Below are 25,290 nucleotides of genomic sequence, written 5' to 3'. Positions count from 1 at the left end.
TGGAGTTTCTTCATGCGTTTCACTCCAATATGACCAAGACGACAGTGCCATATATAAGTAGAATTATCATTCAATTTAATTCGCTTAGCATCAATGTTATGTATATGCGTATCACTACTATCGAGATCTAACAGAAATAAGCCATTCTTTTCAGGTGCTCGACCATAAAAGATATTATTCATAAAAATAGAACAACCATTATTCTCAGACTTGAATGAATAACCGTCTTGCATTAAACAAGATCCAGATATAATGTTCATGCTCAACGCGGGTACAAAATAACAATTATTGAGGCTTAAAACTAATCCCGAAGGTAGATGCAGAGGAAGTGTGCCAACAGCGATCACATCGACTTTAGATCCATTTCCAACGCGCATCGTCACTTCATCCTTTAGTAGTCTTCATTTATTCTTTAGTTCCTGTCTCGAGTTACAAATATGAGCAACCGAACCAGTATCAAATACCCAGGTACTAGTACGAGAACTAGTAAGATAAACATCTATAACATGTATATCAGATATACCTTCTTTCTTCTTCTTGACAAGGCCGCTCTTCAGATCCGCCAAATACTTGGAGCAATTACGCTTCCAGTGTCCCTTCTCCTTGCAGTAATAGCACTCAGCATCACGCTTAGGGCCAGTCTTAGGTTTCATAGGAGGCGTGGCAGCTTTCTTGCCACCCTTCTTGAATTTTCCCTTAGACTTTCCCTGTTTCTTGAAACTGGTGGTCTTGTTGACCATCAACACTTGGTGCTCTTTCTTGATCTCAATCTCAGAAGATTTCAGCATGGCGAAGAGTTCAGGTAACTCTTTGTTCATGTTCTGCATATTGTAGTTCATCACAAAGTTCTTGTAACTAGGTGGCAGTGATTGAAGGACACGATTAATCCCCGATCCGTTAGGAATCACTATTCCCGGATCACCGAGTTTCTTCGCATACCCGGTCATGGCGAGCATGTGCTCACTAACGGAGCTGCCTTCTTCCATCATGCAGTCGAAGAAGTGTTTCGATGCTTCATAGCATTCCACGGCCGCATGAGTTTCAAAGATAGCTTTCAGCTCATTGACCAACTCATGAGGATCGTGGTGCTCAAAACGTTTTTGAAGATCGGCTTCCGGATCGCACAGGATGGCACACCGAACTTGAGAGTACCGAGTTTTCCGAGTCTCGTAAACATTCTTTACTTCATCGGTTTCGGTTTCGCAGGAGGGTCACCTAGCGGTGCATCAAGCACATATTGCAGGCTTCCACCATTGAGGAAAATCCTCACATGACGGAATCAGTCGGTGAAGTTGCTACCGTTGCTCTTAAGCTTTTCTTTCTCTAGGAACTGGTTAAAATTGATTGAGGACGCCATATCTACAACATATATTTGCAATAGTTTAGACTAAGTTTATGACAAATTGAGTTCAAATTTTAATTCAATATAATTAAAAATCTAGGTGAACTCCCACTCAAAACAATATCCCTCGCATTGTCTTAGTGATCACTGATGTCTACGTTCCCCCTCCTTTCCTGTAGACAGTGTTGGGCCTCCAAGAGCAGAGGTTTGTAGAACAGCAGCAAGTTTCCCTTAAGTGGATTCCCAAGGTTTATCGAACTCAGGGAGGAAGAGGTCAAAGATATCCCTCTCATGCAACCCTGCAACCACAAAGCAAGAAGTCTCTTGTGTCCCCAACACACCAAATAGGTGCACTAGTTCGGCGAAGAGATAGTGAAATACAGGTGGTATAAATAAGTATGAGCAGTAGCAACGGTGCCGGAAAAGTGCTTGGCGTGTAGTTGATGGTGGTGGTATTGCAACGATAGTAACGCATAGAAACAAGTAACAAGCAGTAGTAACTCAGCAGTAGTAACGCAGCGAGTAGTAAACAAGCGGTAGTAACTCAGCGAGTATTTAGGAACAAGGCCTAGGTATTACACTTTCACTAGTGGACACTCTCAACATTGATCACATAACGGAATAGATAAATGCATACTCTACACTTTTGTTGGATGATGAACACATTGCGTAGGATTACACGAACCCTCAATGCCGGAGTTAACAAGCTCCACAATAATGCTCATATTTTAGTAACCTTTAGTGTAAGATAGATCAACAGATTAAACCAAGTACTAGCATAGCATGCACACTTGTCACCTTCATGCATATGTAGGAGGAATAGATCACATCAATATTATCATAGCAATAGTTAACTCCATAATCTACAAGAGATCATGATCATAGCATAAACCAAGTACTAACACGGTGCACGCACTTGTCACCTTTGCACACATGCGGGAGGAATAAACTACTTTAATAACAAATCACTAGAGTAGCACATGGATAAATTGTGATACAACATGCTGCAATCTTAAAGAGATATAAATAAGCACCTCACTATGCCATTCAATGAGTAAGTATTCTGTGAAATCTAGCCTAAGAGACCCACACGGTGCACACACTCGTCACCTTTACACACGTGGGACGAGGAGTCTCCGGAGATCACATAAGTAAAACCCACTTGACTAGCATAATGACATCTAGATTACAAGCATCATCATATGAATCTCAATCATGTAGGGCAGCTCATGAGATTATTGTATTGAAACACATAGGAGAGAGATGATCCACATAGCTACCGGTACAGCCCCGAGCCTCGATGGAGAACTACTCCCTCCTCATGGGAGCAGCAGCGGTGATGAAGATGGCGGTGGAGATGGCAGCGGTGTCGATGGAGAAGCCTTCCGGGGGCACTTCCCCGCTCCGGCAGGGTGCCGGAACGGAGACTCCTGTCCCCCGGATCTTGGCTTCGCGATGGCGGCGGCTCCGGCAGGTTTCGTGGGTTTCGTCAATTGGTATCGGGTTTTCCGATCCGGGGGCTTTATATAGGCGAAGAGGCGGCGCCGGGGGTCGAAGGGCTGGCCAAACCCTAGGGGGCGCGGGCCCCCTAGGCCGCGCCGGGTATGGTGTGGTGGGCCTGTGCCCCCCTCCGGTCCCTCTCGTGTGTTACGGATGCTTCCGGGGATTCTAAGATCTTTGGCGTTGATTTCGTCCGATTCGAGAATATTTCGTTACTAGGATTTCCGAAACCAAAAACAGCGGAAAACGAGAACCGGCACTTCGGCATCTTGTTAATAGGTTAGTTCCGGAAAATGCACGAATATGACATAAAGTGTGCATAAAACATGTAGATAACATCAATAATGTGGCATGGAACACAAGAAATTATCGATACGTTGGAGACGTATCAGCATCCCCAAGCTTAGTTCTGCTCGTCCCGAGCGGGTAAAACGATAACAAAGATAATTTCCGGAGTGACATGCCATCATAATCTTGATCATACTATTTGTAAAGCATATGTAGTGAGTGCAGCGATCAAAACAATGTGTATGACATGAGTAAACAAGTGAATCATAAAGCAAAGACTTTTTATGAATAGCACTTCAAGACAAGCATCAATAAGTCTTGCATAAGAGTTAACTCATAAAGCAATAATTCAAAGTAAAGGTATTGAAGCAACACAAAAGAAGATTAAGTTTCAGCGGTTGCTTTCAACTTGTAACATGTATATCTCATGGATATTGTCAACATAGAGTAATATAATAAGTGCAATAAGCGAATATGTAGGAATCAATGCACAGTTCACACAAGTGTTTGCTTCTTGAGGTGGAGAGAAATAGGTGAACTGACTCAACATTGAAAGTAAAAGAATGGTCCTCATAGAGGAAAAGCATCGATTGCTATATTTGTGCTAGAGCTTTGATTTTGAAAACATGAAACAATTTTGTCAACGGTAGTAATAAAGCATATGCATCATGTAAATTATATCTTATAAGTTGCAAGCCTCATGCATAGTGTACTAATAGTGCCCGCACCTTGTCCTAATTAGCTTGGACTACCTGGATTATCACCGCAATACATATGCTTTAACCAAGTATCACAAAGGGGTACCTCTATGCCGCTCTGTACAAAGGTCTAAGGAGAAAGCTCGCATTTGGATTTCTCGCTTTTGATTATTCTCAACTTAGACATCCATACCGGGACAACATAGACAACGAGATAATGGACTCCTCTTTTAATGCTTTAAGCATTCAACAACAATTAATTCTTTTCTCATTAGAGATTTGAGGATGTTTGTCCAAAACTGAAACTTCCACCATGGAACATGGCTTTAGTTAGCGGCCCAATGTTCTTCTCTCACAATATGCATGCTCAAACCATTCAACTCAGTGTAGATCGCCCTTACTTCGGACAAGACGAACATGCATAGCAACTCACATGAAATTCAACAATGAGTTGATGGCGTTCCCCAGTAAACATGGTTATCGCACAACAAGCAACTTAATAAGAGATAAAGTGCATAATTACATATTCAATACCACAATAGTTTTTAAGCTATTTGTCCCATGAGCTATATATTGCAAAGGTGAATGATGGAATTTAAAGGTAGCACTCAAGCAATTTACTTTGGAATGGCTGGAAAATACCATGTAGTAGGTAGGTATGGTGGACACAAATGGCATAGTGGTTGGCTCAAGTATTTTGGATGCATGAGAAGTATTCCCTCTCGATACAAGGTTTAGGCTAGCTAGGCTTGTTAGAAACAAACACAAGGATGAACGGTACAGCAAAACTCACATAAAAGACATATTGTAAACATTATAAGACTCTACACCGTCTTCCTTGTTGTTCAAACTCAATACTAGAAATTATCTAGACCTTAGAGAAACCAAATATGCAAACCAAATTTTAGCATGCTCTATGTATTTCTTCATTAATGGGTGCAAAGCATATGATGCAAGAGCTTAAACATGAGCACAACAATTGCCAAGTATCACATTACCCAAGACATTATAGCAAATTACTACATGTATCATTTTCCAATTCCAACCATATAACAATTTAACGAAGAGGAAACTTCGCCATGAATATTATGAGCTAAGAACACATGTGTTCATTTGAACCAGCGGAGCGTGTCTCTCTCCAACACAAGCATGATGTAATCCAATTTATTCAAACAAAAACAAAAACAAAAGCATACAGACGCTCCAAGTAAAGTACATAAGATGTGACCGAATAAAAATGTAGTTTCAGGGGAGGAACCTGATAATGTTGTCGATGAAGAAGGGGATGCCTTGGGCATCCCCAAGCTTAGACGCTTGAGTCTTCTTGATATATGCAGGGATGAACCACCGGGTGCATCCCCAAGCTTAGAGCTTTCACTCTCCTTGATCATAGTATATCATCCTCCTCTCTTGACCCTTGAAAACTTCCTCCACACCAAACTCGAAACAACTCATTAGAGGGTTAGTGGACAATAAAAATTAACATGTTCAGAGGTGACACAATCATTCTTAACACTTCTGGACATTGCATAAAGCTACTGGACATCAATGGATCAAAGAAATTCATCCAACATAGCAAAAGAGGCAATGCGAAATAAAAGGCAGAATCTGTCAAAACAGAACAGTCCGTAAAGATGGATTTTATTAGGCCACCAGACTTGCTCAAATGAAAATGCTCAAATTGAATGAAAGTTGCGTACATATCTGAGGATCATGCACGTAAATTGGCATAATTTTCTGAGCTTCCTGCAGGGCAGTGGGCTCAGATTCGTGACAGCAAAGAAATCTGGAACTGCGCAGTAATCCAAATCTAGTACTTACTTTTCTATCAAAGACTTTACTTGGCACAACAAAACATAAAACTAAGATAAGGAGAGGTTGCTACAGTAGTAAACAACTTCCAAGACACAAATATAAAACAAAGTACTGTAGCAAAATAACACATGGGTTATCTCCCAAGAAGTTCTTTCTTTTTAGCCATTAAGATGGGCTCAGCAGTTTTAATGATGCACTCGCAAGAGATAGTATGTGAAGCAAAAGAGAGCATCAAGAGGCAAATTCAAAACACATTTAAGTCTAACATGCTTCCTATGCATAGGAATCTTGTAAATAAACAAGTTCATGAAGAGCAAAGTAACAAGCATAGGAAGATAAAACAAGTGTAGCATCAAAAATTTCAGCACATAGAGAGGTGTTTTAGTAACATGAAAATTTCTACAACCATATTTTCCTCTCTCATAATAACTTCCAGTAGCATCATGAGCAAACTCAACAATATAACTATCAAATGAAACATTCTTATCATGAGTCTCATGCACAAAATTATTACTACTCCCAACATAAGCATAATCAGTTTTATTAGTTGTAGTGGGAGCAAATTCAACAAAGTAGCTATCATTATTATTCTCATCAAGTGTAGGAGGCATATTGTAATCATAATCAAATTCACTCTCCATAGTAGGTGGCACCAAAAGACCACTATCATTATAATCATCATAAATAGGAGGTAAAGAATCATCAAAGAAAATTTTCTCCTCAATGCTTGGGGGACTAAAAAGATCATGAAAACCAGCTTCCCCAAGCTTAGAACTTTCTACATTATTATCAACAATGGTGTTCAAAGCGTTCATACTAATATTACTACCAGCATGCAAATAAGATTTCATAGGTTTTTTAATTTTCGCATCAAACCATCCAGGTCTTAAATCAGGAAATAGAATAAGAAGCTCATTGTTGTCCATTATGCCAAACTAGTGTAAACAAGAAACAAAAAGATGCAATTGCAGGATCTAAAGGAAATAGCTTTGAGCACACACACGACGGCGCCGGAAAAATACTTTACCTGAGACCGTAGTATGAGAGCCTTTTACCTTTCCTCCCCGGCAACGGCGCCGGAAAAGTGCTTGATGTCTACGTTCCCCCTCCTTTCCTGTAGACGGTGTTGGGCCTCCAAGAGCGAGAGGTTTGTAGAACAGCAGCAAGTTTCCCTTAAGTGGATTCCCAAGGTTTATCGAACTCGGGGAGGAAGAGGTCAAAGATATCCCTCTCATGCAACCCCGCAACCACAAAGCAAGAAGTCTCTTGTGTCCCCAACACACCAAATAGGTGCACTAGTTCGGCGAAGAGATAGTGAAATACAGGTGGTATAAATAAGTATGAGCAGTAGCAACGGTGCCGAGAAAAGTGCTTGGCGTGTAGTTGATGGTGGTGGTATTGCAACAGTAGTAACGCAATAAAACAAGTAACAAGCGAGTAGTAACTCAGCAGTAGTAACGCAGCAGTAGTAAACAAGCAGTAGTAACTCAGCAGTATTTAGGAACAAGGCCTAGGGATTACACTTTCACTAGTGGACACTCTCAACATTGATCACATAACAGAATAGATAAATGCATACTCTACACTTTTGTTGGATGATGAACACATTGCGTAGGATTACACGAACCCTCAATGCCGGAGTTAACAAGCTCCACAATAATGCTCATATTTTAGTAACCTTTAGTGTAAGATAGATCAACAGATTAAACCAAGTACTAGCATAGCATGCACACTTGTCACCTTCATGCATATGTAGGAGGAATAGATCACATCAATATTATCATAGCAATAGTTAACTCCATAATCTACAAGAGATCATGATCATAGCATAAACCAAGTACTAACACGGTGCACGCACTGTCACCTTTGCACACATGCGGGAGGAATAAACTACTTTAATAACAAATCACTAGAGTAGCACATGGATAAATTGTGATACAACATGCTGCAATCTTAAAGAGATATAAATAAGCACCTCACTATGCCATTCAATGAGTAAGTATTCCGTGAAATCTAGCCTAAGAGACCCACACGGTGCACACACTGTCACCTTTACACACGTGGGACGAGGAGTCTCCGGAGATCACATAAGTAAAACCCACTTGACTAGCATAATGACATCTAGATTACAAGCATCATCATATGAATCTCAATCATGTAGGGCAGCTCATGAGATTATTGTATTGAAACACATAGGAGAGAGATGATCCACATAGCTACCGGTACAGCCCCGAGCCTCGATGGAGAACTACTCCCTCCTCATGGGAGCAGCAGCGGTGATGAAGATGGCGGTGGAGATGGCAGCGGTGTCGATGGAGAAGCCTTCCGGGGCACTTCCCCGCTCCGGCAGGGTGCCGGAACGGAGACTCCTGTCCCCCGGATCTTGGCTTCGCGATGGCGGCGGCTCCGGCAGGTTTACGTGGGTTTCGTCAATTGGTATCGGGTTTTCGATCCAGGGGCTTTATATAGGCGAAGAGGCGGCGCCGGGGGTCGAAGGGCTGGCCAAACCCTAGGGGGCGCGGGCCCCCTAGGCCGCGCCGGGGTATGGTGTGGTGGGCTCGTGCCCCCTCTCGGTCCCTCTCGTGTGTTCCGGATGCTTCCGGGGATTCTAAGATCTTTGGCGTTGATTTCGTCCGATTCCGAGAATATTTCGTTACTAGGATTTCGAAACCAAAAACAGCAGAAAACGAGAACCGGCACTTCGGCATCTTGTTAATAGGTTAGTTCCAGAAAATGCACGAATATGACATAAAGTGTGCATAAAACATGTAGATAACATCAATAATGTGGCATGGAACACAAGAAATTATCGATACGTTGGAGACGTATCAATCACACGAACCAAATCCACCACACCTAAGTCCGATCATCACGAGACAAGGTGTAATTTCAATGGCGAACACTCAAAGTGTTCATCATATCAATCATATGATTCATGCTCTACCTTTCGGTATCACGTGTTCCGAGACCATGTCCGTACATGCTAGGCTCGTCAAGGCCACCTTAGTATCCGCATGTGCAAAGCGGCTTGCACCCGTTGTATGCACTTGTTGATTCTATCACACCCGATCATCACGAGATGCTTCGAAACGACAAGTCTTGGCAACGGTGCTACTAAGGATGAACACTTTATTATCTTGATATTTTAGTGAGAGGGATCATCTTATAATGCTACCGTCGCGATCTAAGCAAAATAAGATGCATAAAAGGATTAACATCACATGCAGTTCATATGTGATATGATATGGCCCCTTTGTCTTTGCGCCTTTGATCTTCATCTCCAAAGCACGGACATGATCTCCATCATCAACGGGCATGATCTCCATCATCGTCGGTGTAGCGTCAAGGTCAATGGCGTCGTCTTCATGATTGTTCTCCCATGTAGCAACTATTACAACTTCTTTGAAATACTACTCAACATGAAATTTAAAGACAACCATAAGGCTCCTGCCGGTTGCCACAATACAATAATGATCATCTCATACATATTCATCATCACATTATGGCCATATCACATCACCAAACCCTGCAAAAACAAGTTAGACGTCTCTAATTTGGTTTGCATATTTTACGTGGTTTAGGGTTTTCGAGTAAGATCTAATCTACCTACGAACATGAACCACAACGGTGATACTAGTGTTGTCAATAGAAGAGTAAATTGAATCTTCACTATAGTAGGAGAGACAGACACCCGCAAAGCCACTTATGCAATACAAGTTGCATGTCGAGCGTGGAGCAAATCTCATGAACGCGGTCATGTAAAGTTAGCCCGAGCCGCTTCATCCCACTATGCCACAAAGATGCAAAGTACTCAAACTAAAGACAACATAAGCATCAACGCCCACAAAACCATTGTGTTCTACTCGTGCAACCATCTATGCATAGACACGGCTCTGATACCACTGTTGGGATTCGTTGCATAGAAAACAAAAAATTTCCTACCGCGAACACACAATCCAAGCCAAGATGCAATCTAGAAGACGGTAGCAACGAGGGAATTATCGAGTCTCACCCTTGAAGAGATTCCAAAGCCTAAAAGATGAGGCTCTTGTTGTTGCGGTAGACGTTCACTTGCCGCTTGCAAAAGCGCGTAGAAGATCTTGATCACGGCGCCACGAACGGGCAGCACCTCCGTACTCGGTCACACGTTCGGTTGTTGATGAAGACGACGTCCACCTCCCCGTTCCAGCGGGCAGCAGAAGTAGTAGCTCCTCTTGAATCCGACAGCACGACGGCGTGGTGTCGGTGGTGGTGGAGAAACCCGGCGGAGCTTCGCTAAGCGTGCGGGATGTGGTGGAGGAGAGAGGGCCGCTAGGGTTTGGGAGAGGGAGGCGCCGGCCACTAGGGGGTGCGGCCACCTTGTGGTCTTGGGGTGGCCGGCCCCTCCCCTTGGCCCCTCATTATATAGGTGGAAGCCCCAAGTGTTGGACTACAAGTCTCCGAATAAGACCCGAACCCAAAACCTTCCATGTGATAGGGAAACCTACCCAAGGTGGGAATCCCACTTGGGGTGGGATTCCCCCCTTCCATGTGGGGGGGGTGGCCGGCCCCTTAGGGGAGTCCACTTGGGACTCCTCCCCTTAGGGTTTGGCCGGCCATGGGAGGTGGAGTCCCTCCGGGACTCCGCCTTCCTTAGTGGTTTCTTCCGGACTTTTCTAGAACCTTCTAGAACCTTCCATAGAACCTTCCGGATCATTTTAAATCTTATAAAATGACTTCCTATATATGAATCTTATTCTCCGGACCATTCCGGAACTCCTCGTGATGTCCGGGATCTCATCCGGGACTCCGAACAAATATTCGAACTCCATTCCATATTCAAGTTCTACCATTTCAACATCCAACTTTAAGTGTGTCACCCTACGGTTCGCGAACTATGTGGACATGGTTGAGTACTCACTCCGACCAATAACCAATAGCGGGATCTGGAGATCCATAATGGCTCCCACATATTCAACGATGACTTTAGTGATCGAATGAACCATTCACATACGATATCAATTCCCTTTGTCACGCGATATTTTACTTGTCCGAGGTTTGATCATCGGTATCACTCTATACCTTGTTCAACCTCGTCTCTCGACAAGTACTCTTTACTCGTACCGTGGTATGTGGTCTCTTATGAACTTATTCATATGCTTGCAAGACATTAGACGACATTCCACCGAGAGGGCCCGGAGTATATCTATCCGTCATCGGGATGGACAAATCCCACTATTGATCCATATGCCTCAACTCATACTTTCCGGATACTTAATCCCACCTTTATAACCACCCATTTACGCAGTGGCGTTTGATGTAATCAAAGTACCTTTCCGGTATAAGTGATTTACATGATCTCATGGTCATAAGGACTAGGTAACTATGTATCGAAAGCTTATAGTAAATAACTTAATGACGTGATCTTATGCTATGCTTAATTGGGTGTGTCCATTACATCATTCATATAATGATATAACCTTGTTATTAATAACATCCAATGTTCATGATTATGAAACTAATCATCTATTAATCAACAAGCTAGTTAAGAGGCATACTAGGGACTCTTTGTTGTTTACATATCACACATGTATCAATGTTTCGGTTAATACAATTATAGCATGGTATATAAACATTTATCATAAACATAAAGATATATAATAACCACTTTTATTATTGCCTCTTGGGCATATCTCCAACATGTGGCGTCCAGCATAGCGGGGCGGGGTGGCCGTGCCCACAGCGGCGTGCATGTTCGGCATTGGCATCAGCATGTACGTTCGGCATTAGCCTCGGCGGTATCTCTGGTGTGTCAGTGATCGAATGAGGGGACGAGATTGAGGGTGCATCCCGACGGTGATCTAGCAGTGACGGCGAGCATAGCCGTTCTGACCATGCCGATATCGGCATCGGCATCGTTTGGAGGCTGTGGTGCTCGAATCAAGGTGAGATTTGTTTCTTGTACGCCAAAATGAATTAGAAACAAGTTTCCTGTTGAAGGTTAGGTAAAATATGAAAGTTTGTAACTAAATTTTTTACTGGCACCATGGTGAGGTTATTTTTGATAGAGCTATACGGTTCGGCAAAAGTTTTTGACACTTTTTAGATATTCCTTGTTGTTACACGTATGGCATCATGTATGGAAAATTTAGGGTCATTTGGAGATGTTCAAAAAAATCACTTTGCTTAAGCACATCATGTTTGGTCTCACTGAAACCAGCTTTTGTAACAAGTTAGGTTTTTTCCGCCTTCTCTAAATGACCTCAAATTTCATACAGATGATCTTCTATAGAAAGATAGGTAGATTGTTTCTTTTTTACATTTTTTTGAACTTTTATTTCCCTTTATAATACCCAGTTGATTTTCAGGTCAAAACTTCGAAAGTTAACATAAGTAGATGGTGAACCCTCCCAAACTTCAAATACAAATATAGATAGATTGTTTCGTTTATCATTTTAGCGTGAAAAGTAATGGCTACAAGAAATCGGTGATGGTTTATCATTTTTTGCGTGAAAAGTAATGGCTAGAACAAATCGGTGATGGTTTATCATATTTTGCGTGAAAAGTAATGGCTACAACCAATCGGTGATGGTTTATCTTTTTTGCGTGAAAAGTAATGCCTAAAAGAGTTTATAATTTTCAGCGCGTGAAAAATAATACAGAAAACCAAACTTGCTGAATTCGGTGGCAAACTGGGTATTTAGCATACATAGAGGGTGGAAGCTAGCCGCCGACAGAGAGAGAGAGGGTGGTGGCCCCGATCAAAGAGATAGGGGTTATCCTGCCCGTTAGATCATACGATCAACGATCGGCAGGCACGATCCGCGTGAAAAGGGCTAGACCAATCAGAGCAAGGTTGGACGTCCCCTGTGAGAATTTGTGAAGGAAGAGGGCAAAACTGAGTAGTATCAAGAAACCAAGGGCATGTGAGTAGTAAACAGACTAATGGATTCAAATATGAGATTTAAAAAATGGAAAATGCGTGTTTTGTACAATGAAACTGTAGGGATTCGTAGCATAGAAAATAAAAAATTCCTACCGCGAGAACGCAATCCAAACCTACTATAAACACTACTGGCACCGGTGCCTCGCCTCCACCACTCCCCGATGACAAAGCCACCGAGAAGGGCTTCAATCCGGCCTGGATTAGGAGGAGAAGGGCTCGAGTACTCATGGTAGCTATTGGTGCGGGTCGCCTTCGCATCATACTCGCTCGCCGCTTCACCACTAGGCACAACAAAAATAACGTTTTGGACATGCCTAGAATCAAATTCTGAAAACTTTGGTCACCAATATTGTCTTAACTATTTAGATCAAGAACCTTAATCAAGTGCATTGATTTGTCCTGAGGAATATTTCCAAAAATATTGTAATTTTACTGGTTGTATACATATATCAATCTTTAAAAGAAAGTTATAACCCTGCATCAATGCCTAAATTATCGCTTTAGCATGAATTGGATAGAGTACTATTTAGGCTACACTCACTCACGGTAGCTATTGGTCCTTGTAGCCTTTGCATCATACTCGTCCACCACTAATATGCTCGTGCTTGCATAACAGATCGCTCGGAACATATTATGTGCTTATTTAATTAGCTGACTGTTACACACATTGAACGGCAATTATCATCCGTTTTCCACTATTGGGCAAAGAATGTTCCCAAATATCTATCTTTGACAAATCAATGCACTTTTTCGAAAGAAATCTATCTTTGACACAATTTCTGAAAAAAGATATCTAGCTTTGCCGCCAAAAGTATATATGCTTAAGGTGAGGCTGCTTTGAATTTTCTGCTTCTTAGAGCATCTCCACCGGTGCTTCCCAAATAAGCGCCGAAAGATGCGCCGACAGCTGCCTATTGGGGTCACCAGGGCAGAGTGCCGGTGGAATTTTCCCGTGTTCCCACACCGGTAGCCCGATAGGAAAAGCCCCAAACAAAAAAAAGGCAAAAAGAGAGCCCTCCGTGTGGAAATAGAAGCGATGCAGCCGACGGAGTCCGGGCAATGTCGGTCCTCCTCCTCCTCCGCGTCCGCCACCGGGCCCCGGCGGAGCATGGGGTGCATGGCCAGCCTCCTCCGCCTCCTCTTCACGTACCACCACCACCTGAAGCGCCTCACCTCCAAGAACGCCACCCAAGAGGGCACCCCGCCGTGTGTCCGGCGGCGGCGTTCGTGCGAAGCGCCCCAGAGCCCAAGATCATGCTGGAGTACCGCCGGGTCAGCTGCGACAGCCCCAGGCCGCCGCCACCCGCCATCGACGCGCGCCTCATGGGCCTGGAGGAGTCCGCGCCGCCTTCTCCTGCCACAACGCCGCAGCCGAGTCCGCTCCTGACGCGCCCCTCCTCCCCCGCCGCCGGAGATGGCCATCGAGAAGCGGCACAGGCTGTTGGGTGGGCTGGCGAAGTGCGACGACGACCTCCAAACGCTGCGGCGGCGCGTCTCGGCCGTCTACGCCGCCGAGATGCGCTCGGCCGCGTCCGACGCCCCCGCGGCTCCTCATGTAGGGGATGCTTGCGAGGGCGGCACCAAGTGGACGGCCGCAACGAGGCGTCCCCGCAGCCGCCGCTGCAGAAGCCGCGGGCCGAGGGGGCGCAGTACCCGAGCCCGAACTCGGTGTTGGACGCCAGCGTCCCCGTCATCGCTGCAGCGCGCGTCGTCCCCGTCGGCCTCTGGCCTCCGGCTCGAGCGAGGCGAGCACGGCCTCCACACATGCTAGACGCGCCAAGCACATCGGCGAGCAAGGAGAGCACGGCCTCCCGTCCACCGGAGGTCGCGGGGTCTGCTTTCGCCTTGGATTTGCAGGCGGCGACCCTCCTCAGCAGCGGAAAAAAAAGGCGGGGACGATGGACGCTGCGTCGGGGACGCTACCGTCGATGACGGCAGAGCAGAGCCGGCGAGGCACATGCAATTTTGAGAGAAGAACCGGCAGAGAAGAGCAGTGGAGAGAGAAGGACAATAGGTGGGAGGAGAGAGGAAAGTGGGAGTTTATTTCACCGCTAGGTGGGACAGTTTCCGGAAGTCTCCAACGTGGAGTTGTTGTTGAAGAGGCGCCGGCGACCCCGATCGAAGCCCTTCGCATATGAATCTTTTTGGGTGCGTCGGCGCTTTATAAGGCTCCAAAACATGCCGGCGCTTTTTGAGAAACGTGGATATTTTCTCTCACTAAAATCCCAATAGAGCTATTGAGAACGTTGGTGGAGATGCTCATGAAATCCACGTGCCACTGAAAGCTTGTGTACATGTATATATCATGTGCAGCAAAGGTTGTTTAGTGGTGACGGACTTGGAATGGGAGACTTAGCATGGAGCCATGGAGGCATGGAGCCCAAGGCGAAAGATTCATCATCTTAGGTTCTCCCCTTCCTCTCCACTTTCGGCAGATTCTAGCACGCACTACTATGGATCGGTTCTAATCCACGTTTTGGATAAAAGCAAAGAACAAGATTAGAGCAATCCACATCAAGGGCACCACCGTCTTTTCCCTACATCATCTCCTTTCTCTCGCAAAGTACACACTGTTCGGGTATTGTAGTTGGGGCCTCTTTTGAACAAGCTTATGTTGTGAGGATGAACACCCAAAATCAGATGGAATATACTAGGGTTTCCATGGACCTAACATTTTGTATTGCTCCCTAGCTGATGGCGGCATTGATTATATGTCGCATTTTTTTACAGCTATTACAATAGAAAGCATGACAGATTGAGGAATGTTCCTAGAATCAGCCATAGAATATCACGACGGTTTGGAGACTTCGGCGGATAATGGTAGTAACATATAGTCTGTTTTGGTATGTGTCTCCATCAGTCAATTTGGTCTGGCGGCCAGCTTTTTCTGGCTTGATTGCAGTGTCACGACCTCCTCTCGAGTTAGCAAGTCGGATATTTCCTATCATGTGTAAAGCTTACAATGCAAAAATACATACGTTTGGGATATTTCCTATCATGTGTAAAGCTTACAATGCAAAATACATACATTTGGATTCGAAAGATTATTCGTTTCTTTTTTTGAGAATACATCTAAAAGGTGTACTAATCACATAGAAGAAAGGCCAAGAAAGTCTGAGCCACAAGTATCACTACCAATAGGGGGTGGCAGCTACCCTACAACAAAAAAAGCCTAATATTCATCCCGCCACGAAAAAGGAAGAGGACTCTGAGCGGAAAAGCCTAGGTACACGCAACCTCTGGAACTCCTCCCTAATCCTATGTCTAATGGCCGCCGGTGTGACGACATTGAACACTACGTCATTCCTATGTTTCCAGATACACCAGAAGATCAAGATGATCGCCGTCCACATGTCCCTATGCACGGCTCTGGGGCATAGTAGCGAGGCCCACCAGCAGAACCAGCCTCGGGCATCCACTCCAACTTGTTCCACCGCGTAAACGTCCAAGCCTAGACCTCACGGGCGACTACGCAACTGAGCAGGAGGTGCTGGAGCGTCTCTTGCTCCTGGTCGCAAAGGGGGCAAGCCACCGACCGTGGCAAGCCGCGTCTCTGAAACCTATATGCCATCCAACACCTGTTTCGGGACATCAGACAAACGAAAAACTTGCAGCTGTATGGCGCCAAATCTCTGAAGCAACCGGCATCACCGTAGTCCCTCAAAGAAGGCATCGTATGCCGACTTCACGGAGAATTTCCGATCCACCGACCAACGTCACACAGTAATGCTAAGTAAAAGTCATGCTGTAATTTGTCAATCTAGTGGTGAAAGGTCCACCACATGCAGTGGCAACAAACGCACCACCTAAAGAACTACTAGGATCTTGTTCATGGGAGCAAAGTTAATTAACTTGTGGGGTTATACAATTAGCTGAACCGACAAGATGATCTCATGCTGACTCAGCAAGTCCAATCCAAATGAACGACACAAAATTAAACAAAGAAGAACTTTATAGTGCATCTAATCTTACAAAACGGTCCACAGGTAAAGCTGGTGAAATGAGGAACCTTCAGGTAACCGTAGCAATGGCCTTGTAGACTTGTAGGAAGCCATATCCATATCCGTGTAGGACCTTTCGCTCGGATCCACTGGGAACAAGGCCCACGCACGGAGCCATCCCCCTACCACACGGCCGCACGCACATGTACATTGTACAGGGGCGCACCGGAGCGCGTGGGGTACCCACCCTCGACAAGAGAAGGACGGTTCTACCCCTGGTCCGTCCCCAGATTTACTTCCCCACACCTCGCGCCTACGTCATCGTCTTCCTCTCCTCCTCCTTTCTCTTCTCCCCCACTCCTATCCTTCTTTTAAGTGCTCCAACTACCCAGCCAGTACTTCCCACCACCCGCCCGCCCGCCCCCCGTGAACCTTCTAGAATACGCCACCAGCCCGAGCTGGAGCGAGAACCCTAGCGCGAAGCTTCGACGAAGATGCGCGCCCGGTGACCCGCCGAGGATTTACCGGGGGGATGGCGGTGGCGGCGGAGGGCGGGGGCGTGGAGGAGGGCGTGGGGGAGAGCTCGTCCCCGCCCCGCTACGCCGCGTCCGCGCCCGCCGCGTCGGGGCCCGCCGCCTCGGGCGGGAGCGGCGGCGGCGGGGTCGCCCCCGGCGACATCTGCGCCCAGGTCTACGACCGCCTCGTCGCCGATGGCAACGACGAGGCCACGGGCCCCGACTTCCGCGTCCAGCTCGAGGCCCATTTCGCGCGACTCCCCTACAGGTGATCGATCGGCTAAGCACCCCCCTTCTCCCATCAGCTCCTTAGGTCTGCCACCGTGCTTTAGGGCTGCTGGGGTCGTGGAATCTGTGCGCCGTATCGCGTCTCCGATACCCTGGCTTTATTGGTTAGGTGGTCTCGCTGAACTGAAGATTATCGGTGAGGATTGGGCGTTGCAGCAGTGGCATTTCAGCTTCCACTGCTCACTGGTGTCTGATTTGCTGGGAGTTGGTGTTTGACTCGGCTACAGAGCTGAATTGACTCTGTATTTTTGCTTGGCGAATCGATCTGCCTAGTTAGATTTCTCTGCGGTCACGTCGAGCAGGGTTGACAGCGGGCGTATACTCTACTCCACCGATTTTGAACTGGTCTCTTCCAGGATTTCGATGTAAATGAAGTGAACAGTATAGTACAGTGCTGCCTCTCACTTTTATCAGCGGGATCATCCGATCCCAAAGAGGAGTTCTCGTCCCATACTGCTCTCTTGCCTTTGACTTGCCTGCCTGCTTGTATGCTTATGGTTTAGTTTGTATTTGGATAGGGTAAAAATGAATGAAACCGTCTCCTTTGGATATCTCGTGTCTGGAAAGGTAGCCGGTAGCTGGAGTCACTGTTTTCGGATTTAGTATTGCTACACCACTTAATTATTCCTTACTTGTCTTCTGCAAACTCATAAGGAGGCTAACAAAGGATTATTTTCTTTTCCCATCATGTAGCTATCAGCTTGATATCAATGTCGACAAATCAGCAGATGTCCTGGTCCATCAGAAGGTCTTGATGGAAGCAAAGGATCCTCTCAGGCGCCCTGCGTTCCGTGTCCGTTTCTTGAGGGTAAAGCTCCTGCTTATGTTGATTGGATTGTTCTTCTACAGGCAACTGATTAGTGCTATGACACAACTCTACTTTTATTGGCCAGTGGATGCTTGTTGGATTCTAACTAGTACCTACACTACAGATGATGCTTCTTCAAAAACATTTTCTCAGTGTTATTATTTGGCTAAGTTTAGTTGGAAGGATTATCTTGATTAGGTAGAATTTGCTTGGCTGTAGTGTGTAATTAGTAATAGTTTTTTTATCTACATAGAATGATTAGGAAGAGGGAAGGTTCATTTCTCTCTCTCTCTCTCTCTCTCTCTCTCTCTCTCTCTCTCTCTCTCGTGGAGGCTTCATGCGTGTTACGCATTCACGATTTTGTACCTTTAACCTCACAATTAGAATTTGGAGCCGTGGAATTGACTATAAGTTTTGATTAAAGATTGAGGACATGGATTCAGCATATGACTCTGATGCATCTGACGAAGGTGCCGATGATGGTGATGAGCTCTCTGTAAGGTACTCATGCACTATGTTATGTGCTGCTTCTAGTTTTTTAGGAACCCTGAGATGAATATAGCATTTGTGGGATACCTATTTCTCGTTTGTCATAACTGATAAAACAATGTCTTCAAAAGTTGTAACCCTTGATATACTCCCTCGGTTTTGGGAGTACCTTGTAAGTTGTAACCTTGGATATCCTCCTCCGTTTGGGAATACCTCGTAATTTGTAACCTTTGATATACTCCCTCTTTGTCTTGATATTTCACACTTTTGATCTTCTTTTATCTAGATCCTTGACACTTCAATCCTGAGAAGAACTACTGCCTTTATTGAGCCTACGCCTTCCCCCGGGCCTTATCAGCTTATTTTACAAGATTGACATATTACAGTAGGGTGTATGATATCTGGTCACATTGTACCTAAGAAAATGATTGTCTATTGCCTACGTATGTTGCATGTCTTGATCAGAACTCGAAAGTGCCAAGTACATGGAGAAATGAAGGTCCAAGGGAATACTAGTGTATCCACATTATATCTATTTCACTTTCTAATGCACACTGGAACCAAACAGACTAAATACATAGGTGTTTTTGTGCACAAATCAGTAGTGGAGACAGAACTGGAGCGCTGTGTGGTTTCATGTGTTTTGATGCAAATAAGAGCACAAATAGCAGTGATTTAGAAAACTGCTGGGGTCAACTGAACCTGCAGGTTGCATATGGCACCATCACTTTACACAAGTGCACATTAGTTGAAGATGGAAATAAATAAGTATATCTGAAGTAAGATGCCCTACATAACCCCAAAATATGCATGTATGAAATCGAAAAAACTCATGCATTTGCACCTGCATAAATACTACTACGTGTCCTCCATGCGCACCTGTGTCCATGTTCATCCAGATAATTTTGTTATCTAGACTTTTACCAATATTCTAATATTGGGTGTGTATACTTCACAGGCAGGACACACCATACACGCATATTCATGAGATAGTTTTCTCCACAATTGACAAGCCAAAGCTTCTTAGTCAGGTCAGCAATTTTGTCTGCCTTTTAATTTGAAGTCATGATACATTTTTAAACTTTCATATCTTGATAGTAGTTTTTCAATGCTGCAAAAACGTATATTTTGATGCATATTTCTGTTATTTCAGAAGTCTAATATGAACTTTCCTGCTTAATTGGTCTTGTCCTTGTACTCTAGGCATCTTAGTAAGGGGCAACTTTTTGGTATTCAACCATGCATTTGGCTTACATGCTAACAATTCTTTTGCTTCAAGTAATTATCTACCTTTTACCCTAAGTATGCATTCTAACTACACTGTTCTGCCAGCTCTCTGCCTTGCTATCAGACATTGGACTGAACATCAGGGAAGCACATGTTTTCTCCACCGTAGATGGCTATTCTCTTGATGTTTTTGTTGTTGATGGTTGGCCCATTGAGGTAATCTTTGGTGTTCTTATCATGTCATCTGTTGAATTGAAAAGGTTCCAGAACTGATGCATTGCAGTGTATCTCTTAGCCTAGTCCTATTTTTACAAACTAATCGATGTATGCTACTACGATTTACTATCACTGATAGAAGTGTGTATAGTCCAACTTGTGATTAAGTTAACACTGCTAACCAAAAGATTACAATCTTGACTTAACAGAGGGTAGTATTAACAAAAACATTTGCACATCTTAAACTGATATCACATATTTTCTGTGACAAGTTAATTGCACCAACAAGTAATAATCTAATCGGTGCTATTAGGTAACTTGCTTTCTGAAGCACCAGTCGTAATGAAATATCCAGGTAACAGCGTTTCAAGGCACATCCTGAATTTGCCACCTTAGACTCACTTTTCCATGAATTCAACAGCAATTTTCTTTAGGCATACCTTGGCACTCTTATGGAAGTAACACAGTAATGATACAACGTTGTTGCATGCCCCCTCCGTCCCTCCTTCCCTCCAGTGACGGAGCGTGAGCAGAAGTCAAGGGAGGGCCATTTTTTCGTATTTACACAGGAAAGAGGGGGAAATGGTACAGACATCGCTAAAACTTGGTAGTATTATTTAAGATCAACCTAAAACTTGTAATTTTTTTTCTTCTGAATGCAAAACATGTGTTCATCACAACAAGTTACAATTGTGTAGTTGTGTGGTAATTAGCGCTGCAGCCAACTCCCTGCAATTTTGTGGTAATTTTGATTAAAGAAAAACAGGTGAGAATGAGTACTTGCCCCATGACAAACATATAAAGTCAAACAGATCTTTTGAAAAAGTAGCCGTTATGTCTCGCTCTCTTGAGGGTGTGCTCGCTGGGCATGCGAGCCCCACTATGGTGGCCTGCGTTCCTGAATTTAGCTGGTGACTGAACTCGATGTCTTGGAAATCTAGCCGGCGTCGCCCTTGGCGCTGTAGAGAGAGGGGAAATCAAGTCGCCTTGCAGGCATGGAGACGGGCGGGTCACCAGTCAGGGGCGAGGCGCGAGGCGTTCTGATGTTCCCGTTGAATTGTCGAAAGGAGAAAATAGCCATAGCTAGATCGGTGCTGCAAGTTAGCTATTGTGCTGGGATGAAGAATTATCTGCTCCCAAGCTTTGCCGGGTTAAAGGAAATTTGTAGTTTTGTAAAGGGGCGCTGGGACCCAGTTTGGCCTCCACGACGCTCGGCCCGTGCTTCCCTCCCTCATGTTGCAGCACTAATGATGATATGATGCCTATTAAAACCGCAGGGCCTATAACGATAAATTAACTTGGGTTTTCTAATTCTATTATTTGTGAGCGATTTTTTTTATTCTATACTAATGATGCCATCTTTGCAATGGTATGATCAGGATACTGATGGTTTAGAGAAGGCGCTTGAAGCATCTGTTTTAAGGAATGAGGTACATTCTCAATTAATTAAATAGATTGGATTTTGCAGGTAGATAATTTAATCATGTTTCTGCTAGTTATCGACATTTGAAGCAATATAATTTGGTGCTTCTTTTTTGGGAGTACAGGGTTCATGGTCTGGTTCATCTCACTCCTCAGCTGCGGAAAGAACACCACCATTCCAGGTAAAAGGTGGTGAATGGGAAATTGACAAACGACTTCTGAAGATGGGAGACATGATGGCTTCTGGTTCTTGTGGAGACTTGTGAGTTGACTTTTATACTGCGGAGTTACTTACTCTGTACTCAGGAGTGCTTTCATAACGGTGTATTATGCTTATCTGAAGGTTTCATGGGACTTACTTAGGCGAGGAAGTTGCTGTGAAAGTTCTAAAAGCTGAGCATTTGAATAAGAATGTTTGGAATGAGTTCACGCAGGAAGTGTATATTCTAAGGTATTGCCATTTGAGGTTATATGATCCCAAATAACCTAGCTCCCTCTGATAATGTGTTTGAAGATATTCTGTTATCTTATCTCATGCAGAAATGATCAAATCACTACACTCGGTTAAGTGTTGCCCCTTGCAAGTACCAAAAACTAAGTATACCTTACCTTCATCTTTTCAGGGAAGTTCATCATACCAATGTTGTGCGATTCATTGGCGCATGCACAAAACCACCAAAATTTTGCATAATTACAGGTAGGCTTTATGATCAAGCTGGATCTGATAGAAAGTTTGCTGAGAATTGTTTGTTACAAAGATAATTAGAAGGCTTTGTAGCACACAGTGATGTGATGTGCCAGTTTCCCTTAATAGGGTAGGAACCGGATCTTGCTTCTTTCCCTTATTTTCCATGGATTTCTGACATTCCTACCTGTTCCTATTTTCTTTATCACTTCTCAACTGGGATGATTGCTTCTGCAAATGTTTTTGTTCATACCTTGATTCATAAAAGAATAACTACCGTGCTGAACATAGCCAGATGGGGTGACTTTCAGATATTGAATTGGCATTGATTGAGACGATAAAATGGCCAGAGAAAAATAGTTTGATTGTTCTTGCTTGTCTCAAACTTAGAAACACAGTATTCTTAGAAAGTTTATGCTAGGTCCTTGACTTCTCCTAACACGATACAAACTCCTAACAAATTAGATCATTCAGTTCTAAAATTTCTAATATATACATACATACATGGTATTGGCCTTCTTGTCAGCCTGCCGGCTGCATCCGAAATGCTGCTGCCTTGATGTGATGCACTCGCATCCACAACAGTTCTACACAACACCCTATAATTTTGTAGTATTGACAGAATATGCTTACTTTATAGGAGCCAAAATTGTTTTTGCTAGGTGATGAAGAGGATGTGTCTTGTCCCTGCTTAACTGGTTCCTTGGGAGTTATATCCAAATTTATTTTCATATCTTGCAGAATACATGTCTGGAGGAAGCCTTTATGATTACGTGCACAAGCAGCGCAATGTCTTTGATCTCCCAACTCTGCTGAAGTTTGCATGTGATATATGCCGAGGGATGTGCTACTTGCATCAGAGGGGTATTGTCCATAGAGACTTGAAGACAGCAAACCTTCTAATGGACAAAGATAATGTACGTAGCTTATAACTCTGTAATATTTTATTCACCATGAACATGGAGAAAAAGTGAAAAACAATGACACAAAACAAAGACACAGTGAAATGCAAGTGATGAATGTAGATGATACTGTTGGTGCACACTGTGTATGTCATGTACTCATGTCTTTCTTGGGGGCTTAGGGTCGTGTATTGCATGTTGTATTTATGACAGACTTTTCGAACTGATGAATGTTTCTGGTGTTATTTTTCTAGGTTGTGAAAGTTGCAGATTTTGGTGTAGCTCGGTTCCAGGATCAAGGAGGTATCATGACAGCTGAAACTGGAACTTACAGATGGATGGCGCCTGAGGTGTGTATCATTAACTAAAACCAACCTAAGTTTACTTGGTTCAAAATGTTCTGTAACTTCTGTATTCTCTATACACTGAGTGGAAGTTGGTAATTGAACTTCTGGCAGTAGTTTATCATACTACCTTTTATTATTTCACTGATCCAAATATTAATTCGACGGTCTATGATCTATCATGTTTACATAGTCAAATTCACGCTTACAACTACTGGATATGAAAATATAAAATACAAGCTAATGTATCTTCTCTGCTCCATGCTTAGGTTATAAATCATCAACCATATGATAACAAAGCAGATGTGTTCAGTTTTGCTATTGTGCTTTGGGAACTAATGACGTCCAAGGTATGGTATCTTATACTATCTGTACTTGCCTAGTGATTAATCATTGCAATTGATAAGCTTGTTAATATTTTGTTTCTTGTATTGCCAGATCCCATACGATACCATGACCCCTCTGCAAGCAGCTGTAGGTGTGAGGCAGGTATGTAGTATGTGTAGGTTTTCTGTGTAACATGCACGCTCTACAATGGGCTAGGTATCCTAACCCTTCATTTTTATACTAGGGTTTGCGCCCAGTGCTGCCAAAAAGTGCACATCCCAAGCTATTAGACTTGCTGCAGAGATGCTGGGAAACCATCCCATCAAACCGGCCTGCTTTCCCAGATATCTTAACTGAACTAGAGGGTCTTCTGGAAGAAGTTCAGGTACACAGCGAGTCTTACATTGACGAAAATTTAAAACAGAACCCAGGCTACAAGGAGCCCTTAAAAAAATGAAAGCTATATTTCGATACTTAAAAAAATCCTAAAAGAAAACTCCCATACATAGACATATAGATGCATAGTATGTATGTACAGAATTTAATCAATTTATCTTTTCAGCTGTTGTGTACACAAAAAAGACAAATATGTGGATCAAAATAGTTACCTTTTGCTTTTCTGGAGCTACAAATTTGTATTTTGTGTAGTTTTACAAAAAAAAATACCCTAATGAGACCTAGATATAAGAATTGAAGAACCATGACAGTATGGTGCTTTTGCTCTTTTTACAGGGAACTAAAGGGGAGACGAGCGAGCAACCAAAAGATGTATCCAGCCCAACAAACTGACCCTCTGCACATACCTGACATTTTTCTTGTTCTCCGATTGGCCTATATATTAGGATTCGGGTCACTAATGTTGAGGAATGTAGCATATCATTTTTGGTTTTGTTTCTCCTTTTGTTATATACATTTTGAGCAATTATCTTGGGCCTATTTTTTTCAGCCTATTTATCGTTATCACAGATGAAATTGGTTAGTCACGGTCTCTTGGTTGTAGCTTGTTATGTTTTGCTGCTTTTGCCCAAGAATTTAGCGCTTTGCCTATCGCTTATTGTCAATGATAGTTTTCGTCTAACCTGTCGCCTTGCTCTGCCAAGAAATTTCTGTGCAATAGTTGCACGAACTTGCCTGTGGAACACCATGGAAACATGCAAACGGGGAAGTTGTTGTAGTGCGGAAAAAAAATCCCAGTGAAAAGAAAAATTGCAACCTTGGCCATTCTTTTTCACTGCTGGAGTGCACCGGAGGAAGAAGGAAAGACCAACCGGACCTACATCATTGAGCCATTGTGCTTTGTAAACGTCACAGATGGCAGGGCCATTGTCTATGTAGCGCCGGTGGGGGAAGCCCCCTGGTACAGCTCTCATCCTGGTTTCATCACTTACCACTGCTGCAGCGTGGCTGGCTGGCTGCTATGTTGGATCGACCACTCATCCTGTTCCGCGCTCGTTGTTGATCTGTGAATAAGCTACAGACCTGATCTGCGCATTGTTGATCTGTGAATAAGCTACAGACCTGATCTGCGCAATAACAGTTGGTGGCCAGGGGGATCAAC

General features: G+C 43.9%; 1 protein-coding gene across 1 annotated transcript; it reads left to right on the top strand.

Moving 5' to 3' along the window:
- Positions 1-16,939: 16,939 nt before the first annotated feature.
- On the top strand, positions 16,940-24,711 carry LOC124652881 (serine/threonine-protein kinase STY46-like). Its single transcript, XM_047191927.1, has 15 exons — positions 16,940-17,292; positions 18,006-18,120; positions 18,545-18,621; positions 19,568-19,640; positions 19,942-20,052; positions 21,432-21,482; positions 21,600-21,736; positions 21,818-21,925; positions 22,098-22,171; positions 22,901-23,076; positions 23,316-23,411; positions 23,675-23,755; positions 23,844-23,894; positions 23,977-24,117; positions 24,465-24,711. The coding sequence occupies exons 1-15, from the start codon at positions 17,042-17,044 to the stop codon at positions 24,519-24,521; spliced, it is 1,599 nt and encodes a 532-aa protein (XP_047047883.1). The 5' UTR covers positions 16,940-17,041; the 3' UTR covers positions 24,522-24,711.
- Positions 24,712-25,290: the final 579 nt, after the last annotated feature.

This window comes from Lolium rigidum, chromosome 5 (assembly GCF_022539505.1).
Source record: "Lolium rigidum isolate FL_2022 chromosome 5, APGP_CSIRO_Lrig_0.1, whole genome shotgun sequence".
In the NCBI taxonomy this organism is placed as follows: Eukaryota; Viridiplantae; Streptophyta; class Magnoliopsida; order Poales; family Poaceae; genus Lolium; species Lolium rigidum.
This window is presented reverse-complemented; position numbering and strand designations above follow the sequence as displayed.

What these genes read in the sequence shown, in the direction of transcription:
- LOC124652881 (XM_047191927.1), top strand. Translation starts at nt 17,042, where the DNA reads ATGGCGGTGGCGGCGGAGGGCGGGGGCGTGGAGGAGGGCGTGGGGGAG. An exon ending in ACAGATGGATGGCGCCTGAG is followed by an intron (nt 23,412 to 23,674) that starts GTGTGTATCATT and finishes CTCCATGCTTAG; the next exon opens with GTTATAAATCATCAACCATA. An exon ending in GGGAACTAATGACGTCCAAG is followed by an intron (nt 23,756 to 23,843) that starts GTATGGTATCTT and finishes TTGTATTGCCAG; the next exon opens with ATCCCATACGATACCATGAC.